At 51.3% G+C, this 13,803-nt stretch overlaps 1 protein-coding gene across 1 annotated transcript in view; it reads right to left on the minus strand.

Moving 5' to 3' along the window:
* Positions 1 to 4,003: 4,003 nt before the first annotated feature.
* The window catches only part of NXN (nucleoredoxin), a 134,436-nt gene continuing 124,636 nt past the window's right edge, over positions 4,004 to 13,803 (minus strand). The window contains exons 6-8 of the mRNA XM_016138981.2: positions 10,638 to 10,817; positions 8,675 to 8,799; positions 4,004 to 5,641 (exon numbers count right to left, since the gene is read on the minus strand). Of these exons, the coding sequence (XP_015994467.1) occupies positions 5,459 to 5,641; positions 8,675 to 8,799; positions 10,638 to 10,817 (488 nt within the window). The 3' untranslated portion in view covers positions 4,004 to 5,458. The remainder of the gene's footprint in view (positions 5,642 to 8,674; positions 8,800 to 10,637; positions 10,818 to 13,803) is intronic.

Consider the following 13,803-nt stretch of genomic DNA (forward strand, 5'->3'; position numbering starts at 1 on the left):
GGGAAGCAAATGGTAAAGTTGTTCACTGAGTAATACTGGAAAATCATTATCTTGAATTCCCAATTTTGAGGCCAACATTTGCTCTGTCACCATTTACCCCAGGAAATAAGAATAAGAACTGAGCAGTATATGACAAGCAAAACACTGCTTGGCTGAAAGAGCCGCTGTCGGAAGGTTGGCCAAGCTGCCCCTTGTCTTTGTGTTCAGTGTAGCTGTAATAAGATTTTTGCCACAAGGTGGCAGCCACGCCTCAAAACCACTCCCAACCCCGAGCCGGGATGGGGATTTTTTTTTAATTTAAATCATTGAAAAAAGGATGGAGTCAAAAGTCTTCCTCCACCACAAGGCATTTTGCAAGCCATTTGTGTTCAGAGGTGCTGAAGGCAAACACCCATCGAGTTGTCACTCATTCGACAGTCTGAAGTATAGGAAGGCACTGGACCAGAAATTAAGAAAATGCACAGAAATGGGGAGTGGCTGCAGCAAACAAAATTAGTGCAACTTTCCCCTTTGGAGTCCTCTGGGCAAATGCTGATGTCCTCATGCCACTCCAGGAACCCTCTGCCTTACCCTTGGCTTGGAGCTTCAGGGCAGCGAGAGCTGAAACTTCCTCTTTGCCCAGTCACAGCTGCCAGCTCCTGGTTACAATCCATCATTAAGGCCCAGAGGATAAACAGATCTCAGGACTGGTTGGTTCCTACCACTTGCCCCAGGAGTAACAGCAACACCAGATATCACCATCTAAGCTGAGTTGCTTTCAGCTCCACGTTTGTCACTCTGCCCCCAAAGACCTCGGTAACAGCACCTCCCCCATGCATAGTACCATGGCTAGTGCTGAAAACTACCAGTTGCACTGCAGTACCTGAATCCACCCTCTTGGCTGAGCCACCTCTGCCTCCTGCAGAAGCAGACCTGAACTGGCTCGCCTGTAAAATTTGTTTTTGGGAAACACTCATGTAGATACCTTTAAACTCCAAGGTCTTATTTTGTCTATTTTCATCAATTCATACACAAAGGTAATACGCTAGAAGCCAAATTAATGAATGAGCCAGGACGACTGCTCTGGATGACTTAGTCTGAACTAGGTTGCCATGTTACATTGAAGCAGCTGCAAACAGTCCTCCCTGAAAGCCTCAGGAAGCTGGGGCTGCAGCTCAAAGGCCAAGTATGGCTGAGGAATCTGAACACATGGATAGTATCAGTTTTGTTACTGCATTTGTTTTGTAGGAAAGAGCTTTTTTCATTTGAAGCCTAAGAGTGAGCTAGTGAGGGCCATTACCAAAGCTGCTGTTTCCTCAAAATCCAAGGAGGGAACGAAGGTTGGGGAGGCAACATGGCTGCAGCAGGGTCTGGCCTCCCAGCCTCCCTTATATCTCTTTGATGGGAAATGAGGGCACATACTGACTGCAAGCTGGCAGAGGAGCTCTTGACTGGTTGGGCACTTCCATGTTCTCTGATGTCCAAAGGAGGTTTATTTTTTGGCCCTGGTCCTGAGATCATGCCTCCTACTATATCTAACCTAGTTCTAGCCTGTGTGGGTGACTCATTTGTGTGAGGCACGAGCACCCACAAATCCAGACTTGAGCTATCTCTCCTTTGGGCTTCCCACTGACCTGTGGGCCTGGGGACAGAGGCTTTCATGTCTTGGCACATTATTTAATGGAAATCCAACAATCCCTCAGAACAAGTCCTACCCAAATCTAATAATACATTTCCTGGCACGAGAAGGACTCCAAACACCAAGGGAGAGAGACATATTTATGCCTTGAAAATAAAGCATATTTACTTTATGCTTTCACATATAAGGCATGTCCAGAGCACCCTAATGTCATATTTCTCCAAGAAGGAGAAATGCCAGCCACAGAGCCAATATAAAACCTTTTGTTTCCTGGAAAATATTTCACCCTTTGTACACGCACCATTAGCAGGAATAACAAAGCTAATAAACAACAGCCATTTCTCCCCTAAGAATTCTCCCTTGAGCAGCCTGCCTGGAGGAAAGCAGGGGGTGCTCTTGTCCGTGTTGGTATCAGCGAAGAGGGATATGGGCTAAGTGCTCACTTCCACACAGCCACTTCAGGGCAAACTTGAAAGATCCTGGACCAGGGCCTCCGGTCAGTCGTCGGTTCATATGGCAGCACCCCGAGGGAAGCTGTGAAGGACGTGGCTGAGCCTCCCCACAGACTACACTGCAGTGGCGTCCCAGTCCTATTGCGTAAGCACGGGCCTGCCCAGGCTGGCTAGAGGAAATGACACTGACTAGAATGTGTGCACACCCCTCCCTGCGTGACTGGAGAGGCCTGGGCCAGACACTCGCTCACATCCTTCCCAGCGCTACAAAGCAAGTGTATAGCATTTTCACATGTGCATGCACACACGTGGTTTTCTCCCTAAGGTGACAGTGCAACAGCTTATTAGATCTGGTGGATTTGTTCCTGGACCATATCCTATTTTGCCTTTACATCATTACAGAATTCAGTTTGCTGCCCCAGAACAAGGCAGCAGAAGGAGAGAACAGCTTTTCAGTGTCTTTAATTAGGCAACAGGAAAAAACAAAGTCTGGCTGAAAATTACCACTGGAAGCTTGGCTGATGTCAGAAAAGCAGTACTGGCTCCCTGTGCTCAGATAAGTGAGAGCTACTGATTTCGAGGACACACTCTTAGAAAGAAACATAGCAGGCAGCCACCTCACTCTTGGAAAGGAAGCTAGTTTTCAGTCACCCATTGGCAATTGGAGCTGCCCACTGTAATATCAATGCGAACATATACCCTTTATCTTAAGCAGATCTTTATTGTTGGGGACAGGTAAAAAAAAAAAAAATCTCACCTCTTGTGAAAACAGGCTACAACGTGATCTGGAAGTCATCGAGGTGAACACAAACCTGGAACCCCAGGGTGGCATTTTTACAACCGCCCTCCTGCCTCAGCCTGCAGGGCTTGGTTCCCTTAGCTGCCTTCGGAAGCCCTTGAATGTACCACAGCTGGTGTTTTAACCTGCTTCCAATTAGCGACAAGAATTTTAAGGTATTTTAGAGCTGCTTAGTGGAAATTAAGAAGCCACCCACTTCGTCTGCATCAATAACCTTTAAGATCCCTCACACTATTGAGACATGGCTATTTCGTGGGCACTGGGGTGAAGTGATCCTCCTTCCGCATTTCCGCACCCCCAAAGTCACCACTATATAAACCTAAGCACCTTTTTAGTAAACATTCTCACTGATCTTAACTAACCTACATGCCTACTCTGAAAGGAGAATTTTGGAGTCAAGGATCCAGTTCACATTAGTGGCAAGTAGTTCAGTCACCCCTGTGCAGGACATAGGAGGATCACAAATGACTCATTTTTTCTGCTGCAATGGACTCCTCACTGGACTTCACCTTCTGCCCCAGAAGATAAGAAGCCTCAAAGAGAGACCACCTTCTGTTTCCTCCAAGGTCATCCCGATATAGGGCATAGACAGAAACCCTGCCCATCTTCCAAGCAAGGTCATCCTTGTTCCCACATCCACCCCACCCCACAAAGGAGACACTGGGAAGGTTCCCAGATGGGCCTCTAGCCCTAAGGCAGAACTAAGTTTGAGGGTCTCCAACTATTTTCCCATTCTGCACAGGGAGACCCATATGGGTCTTGTGTTTCCCTACCTGTTCTTCTCAGGCTTCAGAGGATCTGCTCCATTGTAAGGAGGGAATGAGTACAAGAATCCACAAGCATGTCTGTAATCTGGGAATCTACCCTCAGCAAGGGCAAGTTGAACCAGGAGAGATGGAGACCTGAGCTCTGGCTCTCTAATTCAAATGAACTTTCTAGCTTCTGGAGGATGTGATGGGTGACTGTGTTAGCTCTTGGAATTCTCAAAAATTCTGATGCATAGCTCCCAGGTGTCCAATGAAAGTCAAGAGGATCTGATATGTCCCGCCCACCCATCCCACTGTCCACCTCCTAAGAGAGCACAGCACCATAAGCAAAAGGTTTTTGTTATTAAGGACAGAAAAGGCCAAGTGGTTGATAACGTCCAGAGATGCCTGCTTTATTTCTTACTAGGTGATTGCATTTCAGGCTGGTGACATCAAGTAATAGTCTAATTGCCAACTAATTTTGTACCTCTGAACTACAAATCAACAATTCAATTTGGCAAGGAGCAATGGTGTTACAGCTAATTGGGAGAGCTGGGTTTTCCAAATAAATGATCTTAGTTGGCAGAGTGCTGTGAAGTGGAGCCAGGGGTAAGCCCTGGAAGTGTTTTAAAGACTCTGACATATGGCTGAGATAGGCTAAAATCCTGAAAGTCCCCAGGCGAAGCCCTCTATCCCAAAGCCTTTGTACACAGGTGCTGAAATTTTCCTTTTTGTAGTCGGTTCAGCCCAAACAAGAAGCTGAGCTACCTGGGTCTAGCTAAGTGGCTCCAAGGCCTATTCTTTATCAACACCCTTACTCACACCCTGGGGCACAGCTCTGTCTGCAGGTTCTTAGGAAAAAGCTAGGCTTCTGGTAATTTCTTGTCTCTCTTTAATTCTGCTTTAAAAAGAAAAGGGAATGGCAAGGGTAACCAAAGGTGGGCACAGGCACCTCACTGGAGCTCCGGTGCCCCCAGGCCCAGAGCTGGGCTGAATCGGAGGTCTGCACTGGTGAGGCGGCGTTCCTTCAAGAACCAGGGCCAAGTGCATCCTCTTGGGAAGATGTCCAAGGGGAAGAATTTATTAACAAAATTCCAAGCTAGCAGGGGCTGTCCGTATGAGAAGGCAGAAACTTAGAGTAGGCTAAGATCAAGGAAGAAAGAGAGAGAAGGAAGGAATGAGAAGCTCTTATCACGTGGTAGGATCTCAAAGTAAGCAATTACTATATGAATCATTACCATAGCTACTCTTTTTCTCACCAGAAAAGAATACAACCTTCCTTTGAGATCCAGATAGTCCCTGCCCAAGAATGACTGAAAAGCTAGTGTTTTGCCCTCAGACCAAGACAGACAAAGTCACCTAGGAAAGGATGTTCCCACCAGCAGCTCCAAGCTGAGGCCTGATGAGGCTGCAGCCCTTTCCCTGCTCCACCTGTGTCACTGAGCTGAGTCGGCTCTGCGTGTGCGTGCCGACGCCAGAGGCAGAGCCAGAGCACCGGTGCACGGTCCCTTCACGCCCACTCAGCAGACACCCTGGAAGATACTTCACCAAGAGCTGGTGACTAAGAGAGTGATGCAGCCCCAGCTCTGGCCAGGTTACGGCAGCCCTGTGAATCCCAAGCAGAGTCTCCAAACATGGTGGGTTCTTCTGCTGCTGAGAGGATGCACACCCTAGGGTGCTAGCTGAGGAGTTAATGCAGAAAACAAGGCACCACAGAGAGGTTGGACACTTGGGTTGTGTGATTCAGGACACGCTGGAAAAGTCCATGGGCGGAGGGAAGGAAGGGAAGAAGGAGGAGAAGAAGACTGAGTTTTAAATAACGTCTCATGAGGCCGGAGCCCCACTAGATGGGCTCTGGTTTGAGCTTTTCTGCTAGGAAGTCATTCACAAAGGCCTCCACAATGGCAGGGGTGATCTCCTCCACGTCCATCACATACTTGGCCCGGGCTGACATGTCCAGAATGGTGAGCAAAGGGGCAGCCTCAGGCAGGTTGGTGTAATCTCGCAGGGAGTCAGTCATGTCATCCTGGAAGTCATCAGAAGGGAGAGAGAACCAGTAAGTTTTCAAGAAAGGGTAGAGAGTCCCCTGGGTCTAGGTTCCCCAGGTAGCAGGGAATGGAACTTCTCCATCATCATCCTAAACAGCGGACCCTTTCCAGGAAAGATGGGCTCTGAGAATGGGGAGCAGTGGAACCTGCCCTGCCTTGCATCGGAGGAGGCTGGTTCATAAAATTTTCTCTCTGCATCAGCCCAACCCCCAGGCAAGTCTTCTTTATTAGCATGAAGGCAACTTTTCTGTGTCCTCTGCTTTGTAAAAAATGTGATGTCCTTTGATTACTTACTTCTGCAATCAAATCTGAATCATTTGCAGCCCCATTGTGGATTACCTGAGGCCAATCTGGACCTTAGCTCTGGAATGTTTTAAACAGAACTGCCCCCCACCCCCTGTGGTTTCAGGGGGCAGGAGCTGCACAGACAGCCTGGAAGTCAGGGCTAAGTACTACTGAAGTCTGCACGGGTCGCTGTATTTATCTGAGCAGGAAGCTGGCCCTTTATCACATATTCCCAGCGACTGTCCAGATGAATTCCTCTAAAATCAGATGTAGCCTTATTAAGTATAAAAGCAAACACAAAAATCCAAAGACAGGAGACAGAATTGCAAGGGAGCAACCATTTGAGATTACCTTTTATGCTGTCAATCCTTATTTGGTAGAAAATGAAGTCTACATACCCATCCCAAGGTGGTCTCACACTAAAATAGGCAATATTCTACACTGAATGAAGAGACATGAGTTGCCCTGCAGAGAAAAGGTGTGGGGTATTCCTGGTCTTAAATGCTGGTGAGCAGGAGGCATAAACTGTACAGCTCACCAGTTTCTGAGACTAAAAACATTCCTTTCTCAAGGGCAAATCTTTAGGAAGATTATTAGTGATCACCTTTTTCCCCCCACCCCAGAAACAGCATGTACTTCCCAGCAGGTGCTGAGTGATTCAACATTCAACACTGTTCACCCAGTTCGGGCCCTCCATACTGGTTAATAAACAATCTTCATGATAAACGGAGGGAGACCCTGGATAAAAACCGTACACTGAATCCCCATTGCCTCCCCTCCCCTCTCCCTCTGAGCGAAACACAGGAAGATGAATTTTAATGTCTGTTATCAGACTTCAGAAGGGAAGATTGCTGCCTGCCAGAGCAAAAAGGACTGAGACACACTAGGGGTCCCCGACAGCCCTGGGTGGAATGGGAGGGGGCAGAGTCCTGCACTCAGAGCCGTTCAGTCAGTGCCTGATGTTCCAGCGCCCTGTGCCCACCACCGTTCCATGCCGCCTTTCTTCTGAACACGAGGCCAGAGAATCAGACCAAGAGAGATGCCAAGGCTAAGAGCCCAGGTGAAGAACACAGGAAGGACGGGGTGGCCAGGGGGGGAACTGGAACAGTGATGACCAGGCTCCTCTGTCCCATCCTTCCCTTTAGGCCTGTCCGTCTGCCGAACCAAAGGACAAAAGGACACTACTTCTGGAGTCATAGCAACCTCATGCTCACTCCTCTCTCTGCTACCCACTTAATGTGTGATCTGGCAAGTTACTTCTCCGAGCCCAGGTCTCATGTCCTGTAAAATGGATGTAGTACCAGGTCACATGGGGCTAGGCGAGGTGTGAGAGCCAGCGGACACTCACAGCCCAGCCATCAGAGACAGGGAGCAGTCTCTCACCCTCTCGGAACCTCTCTTTCCTCAGCTGTGAAACAGTAATGATTATGTCCCCAGCCAGAGAGGTGGGGACAAACGGGATGGTATAGGGGAAGTACTTGGCTTGGTGCCTGGTATGTAGAAAACTTGCAAATGCTCCTTGTCAGCCACATTTTTACAGCAGTTTCTGGAGCCCTCCAGCCCCACCCCCACCCCGGCTAAGCCTTTCCTGTTCTGCTCCCATCTTTTCTCTTAGAGCCATTCAAAAGGGGTTAGAGTTAAATAAATTCAGAGCAGCCTCCATTTGTGCTTTGTGTGGAGTGGGCTCGTGTAGCCCCAAGGCAGGGCCCTGTGAACCTACTTTGTTCCCTCCGCCCCACAGCCAAGCAGGGTGACTTTGGCTGCCTGCGAGGGGCCCACCAGGGCTTAGCAGGGGCAGCTACTGAGGAGATGATGAATGGGTGGTAGTTCAGGGTGTCTGGCTGCTGCCACCTCTCCTGGGAGCCAAACACAGCGTGAAACGAGCATGGGGTTCAGACCAACTGAAAGTGCAGATGGGTGGAAGGAGGGGAGGGGGGCTTCTGACCACGCATCTGTCAATAACCAGCTTATGGCGGGTGCCTGGCTGGCTGGGTGGGGGTGGCAGTGGGGCATGTGCGCAGGATGGCTCCTGGGGGTGGGGACTGAAGTACAGTGTCTGCGCTGACCGCAGCCATCTTATAAAAATTCCCATGTCTACTGGACGGAGGCTCCTACATGTTGGAGGAGGCAGGCACCTGCCACAGGTGGCCTAACTGAAGGGTTTGGCCTCCTACCCCTGTGAAAAGTCCTCTGCTTGGTCCAGTCCAGTTTCAAGGGATAAGCCTTGGGTGAAAGACAGAGATATCAGCAGTTTCCAACCTTGGGCTGGCTGGGTAACTGCAGGTCAAAGCTGTGACCCCCAGCGGGATCCCCGTAATGGGAAAAGCCCACTCTGCAGGCCGATGGGTGAGGACTAACCAAGCAGACAATCTGTAAAACATCAAGGGCCCGCTTTGGACCTAGCCCCCAGGGAATGAGTGTTAATCATGATCTCTGTGGCTGTCACTCTCCCCAGCAGCCACAGTGGGAGACGGTACAAGGAGGCTCTGTCCTAGGAGGGTATCCTGCTGGTCTGCGGCTGCTGAGTGAGAAAGATGGATGAGGAAAGCAGCAGGGGCAGGAAATGGTTTTCATGACTGATGATGACACGCCCTTTCCCGTCACATTTGTCTGTGGGCTCTCCCAGACACGCTGTCACCCTAGAACCCAGGGCCCCTTCAAACACGCCCCAGAGCCCATCGGGCATGTTCTAAAAGTCGGCCTAGGCCGGCCCCAGTGGCACTCGCCTCCCCTGCCACGAAGAACAGAAGCGGAGCCTCCTCCTCTTTGGCTTTGTACTTGGCGATGATCTTCTCGGCTATTGGCTGAATCAGCTGTTTGGCTGCTTCGGACTCCCCGTCATCCTCCGAATCTTTAATGGGTAGAGAAAGACATGAAGAAGCACAATGACTTGTCAGGGATGCTGCCCCTGGGGACCCTGAGTCCAGGGCCTGAAACACCATTCAGGGTGGCCCCTGAATGGAGAAGCTTCCCCTGGGACACAGGCCTTGGCTCCTGGGTGCATTAAAGCAGGTCGAAGGTACTCACTTGCTCACACAGTGCATTCCTGTACCATGACCCCCAGGAGCAATTCGCCACACTGAGCAGCACTAACACCCCAGGCAAATGTGATCTTTGTCACCGAATTCTTCACAAACCTACCCTGAAAGCTGAGTTTTCCCTAAGCCAGGACCTGAGGTCCTGGTAGACTTTCTCAATCACAGCATGAGATGCCATGAGCTTGGATCTCTTGATTTCCTAATGAAAATGACAGAAGTGGTGGTGGTTGTGGTGGGTAGGACTGTGGTCTGGTCAGTGGTGTCAGTGAGAAGGCACAGCTGGCAGCCGGACTACCCTGGGAGGAAACAGGCTGATGGATGCAAACCAGGGGACCAGTATTCCCGGGGCCCCTGTGGGGCATCTCTTGTCACCAGTGAAATAGCAGGATAGGATTAGCCATATGCTGGGGGGCCACAGGGCTCATTCCTGCTGAACCCTGTAACCAACTCCCCAAGAGTAGCAGAGCAGGGGGTGGGGAGGTTTCGGGAGCAGGTACCAGCAGATGACCTTCACCCAGAAATGCCACGCAGCCCAGAGTGCAGACTCTGCAAGATACATTCCAGACCCATATCTAAATAGCTCTGTGATGCTAGGAACCCTTTGCCTCTGTGGGACCCTGTGTCCACATCTGCAGATGGCCAGTGAGGTTTCCAATTGTCCCTCAGTTTAGAATTGTTTCCCAGGTCCCAGGACATGGGTGTGGGAGCCTGCAGCAGGCAAGAAAGTCCCAAGGCCAGCTCTCCCCAGAGGACCTCAGTCCTCTAAGCACAGGACCAGCCTGCGAATCAGTTTGCTTAAGACTTCTCCGTCTGAGTCTGCATATGACCCCCCTGGGGACCCCCACACCAAACATTCAGAGAATGGGAGTAGGATGTTGCACATGCCCCCAAACCCACTCAGTGAAGTGGGTATGGCAGCATCTCAGCCCTGATCCTAGTACCCAGAATTATTCTGAGTTGGAGTTGAGCAGTAAGTCCCAAGGCAGCGGGTAAGGTGGACTTTGGGAAGCCATTGCTCCATTTGTACAAGGATTCATTCAGGGTCTCCCCACGGAGCTGTAGGAAATCCAGAGTAAATGTTCCTGTGTCCTCCCGACCCAAAGCTCAGCACCAGAGTGGGTGAGACAGTGGACACTGAGAGGGGCACTTGGCCCTAAGAGGATGGGACAGCTCCGGAAGCCCCAGGCGCAACTGGTCAAAACACAGGTGACTGGCAGGAGCACCCCGGGGAAGCCTGGGCCTGAGGGTGCCCAGTCCCTGCAGCTGCTACAGCTCCGCTCCTTTCCAACAAACTCCTTTCCAACAACGGGTCTGTTCATGAGGTGTGTGTGTGGGCGGGGTGGGGGGGGGAGCAGGGCATCCTCTGGGCCTGACCTATTCTTCCCAGCTGGCAGTCAGGAGCAGCTAGGAAGGCAAGCACAGCAGCAGCTCCCAGAACACCTCCCACAGGGGGAGAGCTGTGAATAAATCATTGGGGTCAAAAGCAAGGCTGCTGAGAGAGACAAAGGCCCAGGCACTGCATTGTTTCGTGACAGAAAGAGGCAGCAGGGACAGATACCCCCCATGTGAGCTCTGTCCTATCCTGCTGCCTGCCCTGCACCCGGTCCCCTCCTCCCCCTGCTGAGCTTCCTCCCCTCCCTGAGCTTCATACCTACAAAAAGGACGAGGCAGGGGCCCTCGTTGAGCTGCACAGCGTTGGAGTCCGAGAGCTCCAGCACAGGCTTCGGGTGCCACGGAAACCCCCTGCAGTCCTCGTCGTTCAGCACCTCCGCCCGCCCCTGCCGTGTGATCACCTCCCCCTGCGGGTCCAGCACGATGAGGGTGGGGATGCCTGCAAGGGAGAGAGAAAGCTTGGCCACGGGACCCAGCAGGAGGGTCCAGTTCCCACCCACAGTTCCCAAGAAGACCCAGGACAAGATACAGGCTCAGGATTAAGAGTCAGAAAGCCCTGGGATGGCACCCAGGCTCAGCCAGAAAACAGCCACAGAACTCCCTTGGGTCTGCATGTAACTTCTCCACAGAACCCCGAGCAAGTCCCTTCACCTCTCCGTGCCTCATGTCCTCCGCTGCCACATGGTGAATGCACTGCAGTTCCTACCTTATCCCACTATGTAAAGATCAATGAGTCGTGCACTTAAAGAGCTTCGTACAGGGTCTTGGCGCATGGAAGCAATCACTAAATTCTAAGCAGATTCCAAAGATGCAGGAGATGCTGCCCCTGCCTGCTAGGAGTCTAAACTAAACCTGAGGGGCATAAAAACACATTCTCAGGTAGTGTCCTTGCTACAGATGCACAAACCAGCACAAATCAACCACGCGTTGGGGGTCCTCATACAGACAGGACACCCCGCCCCCGCCCCCCAGTGTGAGTACAAGGTGGGGGCGGGGCTATGTCGGGAAGGTGCCTGGGGCAGGGGCTGCAGCAGGAAAACAGGAGGAGGACAGCTGGCTGCCAGCAAGCCAGCAGCCCCCACCCCCACTCTCCAGCCTGCTGCCTGGGGAGGTTCCAACACTGGCTGTAAGGGGGACAGTCCCTGGAGGGACACTCCTGGCGATGCACTGCCCTCACATTACAGTCCTGGGCTGGGGTAAGAAATGCAACACAAAGCTCCCAGCAAACCCCGCAGACCCCCAACCATAGGGCCTGAAATGAAAAATCAGAGAAACTCCATCCTGGGTTACAGTCGCATTTGGGTTTTCTACCTCCCTGCTTTTTGCACCCCGCTGCTTCTCCTCCAGTCAGGAGGTGGCCACCCACCACCAACCACAGACCACAGTCAGCCTCGGCCCTGCCCTTTGGGGACATTTGTCTCTCCACTGGCGGCCGGTCCTCCCCACCTTGCACTATGCGGCAGCCTCTCCTCCAGAGCTGACCAGAGCTTTAATTTTATACAGGCCAGTGAAAGCCAGAGCAATTTAATATTTATAGATTCCGAAGCATTCAGTCAGTAGTTTGCTCCACTGACATTTTACTTTTCATTGAGGGGGACGCTGAGGTACCAGAAATATGGCCCTGGTGTTTTGTAATCTGCTGCGGTGGCCAGCATAGCAGGCGTGCAGTGGTGGGCCTAGCTTCAAACGGAATAAATGAATTCATTATGTTCACACCTATTAGAAGAAGTGGCTTGACGTGTTAGGAACAGGCCCAGAGAGAAATGGACTCTGGAGGACAGCCATTCCCACCATCGCAGCCGGTTCTCATGGGGCTTTAAGACACGCTCAGAGCAGTTCAGGCCTCGGGAGAAGTTGTGTGTTGGAGTACAGGAGGCTTGGGTGTTTCTAGCCTCATCTTCACAGCTGCACATTATCCCCTGGAGGCCTGGGGCTCACATCAGGTGTGTCCCCATCTCTGAGGATTGGGCTGGGCTTTGAGTCGGCAGCCTTAACTGAAGCTGAGGCTGTGCCACAAGAGGCCAGCTGGTTGTAGACGAGAGCCTCCCATCACCATGCCCCTTCTCAAAAATGCTTTGGTGAAGTTCTTTAATCAGAGAATCAGTGTATTCCTGAAATTGGGCAATTACGAGTGTTGGGTTAAACCAGGGCCCACCCACTGCTATGATTAGACACAGCAGCGGCCTGTTTGTAACCCAGACATAGGATGCCAAGTTGGGTCTGCGGAGGACAAGCAAGCACAGAGGACAGAGAAGGGAGGAAAAGTAAAATATGAAGGCAAAGAAGTCTACTTCCTGGTTTGGCGCCTCAGTTTCTCCAGGGGACTACTCTCAGGGGCCTTCTTTATTACCATGACTGCAGCTCTCTTCAGTCCATGCCTGTGGGAACCAGGACAGCAGGGCAAGGACCCGGAGTCCCCAGCTGATTCCACCAAGGAGTAGCTCCCCAGGCCGTGGGTCTCTCTACCCCTTCCCCATGACTATGAAAAATCGGAGTCCCTGCTTGTACTTGGTGCTTTTGAGTACCGAAACTCATGTATTTGAGCCCTAGATAACAAGGCACCTGTGACTGTGGCGTAGAAACAGAAAATGACTTGATATAATAGCCAGTCAGACTTCAACCCAGAGAAGCCCATTTGTGGCACAAGAATGGGGAAAAGAATCAACATGTGCCGTGCCAGGCCCCCTTCCTGTAACCAGATGTCGTTTAGCTTGGCCTCAGAGCCCTAAGTGCAAGCTTTCCTCCAGAGACGAGCGAGCGGCCGAGAGAGGGGAAGCTCGCCTCTCCGATGCATCTGTACTGTGCGAGGCACAATAGATACTACCCCACTCAGTCCTCAATCCTCATAACAGATGGTTACGGGAAGTATGGTTATCCTCCTTTTACAGAAGGTCAAGTTACCCACCCAAGGTCATCTGGCTAATGAGCAGCCAAGCTGGGACAGGAGCTCTGGTCTGCCTGTTCTAAAAGATGCTGCTTTCTACTGGGCCAGCCACTGGTGGGGGCTCTCACAGCACCTCCCTCTTCTCTCCCTTCCCAAGGCTGTGGGGAAGGAGGCCTAGATTACAATCACCTCTTCTCTTTCCTCCCCCATCACGCATTCTCTGCTCTCCCTCCCCTGAAGCAGGTTCCCTGAAGCAGAGACTTCTAAGGAGAAAATAGGGCAAAGCCTCTAATGGGAAACTTAAAGGGAATGGAAAATTTCTAATCGATGCCTTTATACAAAATAACTTCCACACCAGCAAGGGGCTTCTCTGGAGGGGATGAAAAGGAGCAGCTCATCTCTGCTTTGCTTAAACTTATTATTTCCCAGCTGGGATGGCTGGGATGGTTGAGGGGAAAGTACAGATAGAATTCTAAGGAAGATCTAGGCAAGTCTCTTAACTTCTCAGAGCCTTGTTTCCCTAGCCATCGAATGGGGGTAG

This window comes from Rousettus aegyptiacus, unplaced genomic scaffold, assembly GCF_014176215.1.
Source record: "Rousettus aegyptiacus isolate mRouAeg1 unplaced genomic scaffold, mRouAeg1.p scaffold_m13_p_6, whole genome shotgun sequence".
Taxonomy (NCBI): Eukaryota; Metazoa; Chordata; class Mammalia; order Chiroptera; family Pteropodidae; genus Rousettus; species Rousettus aegyptiacus.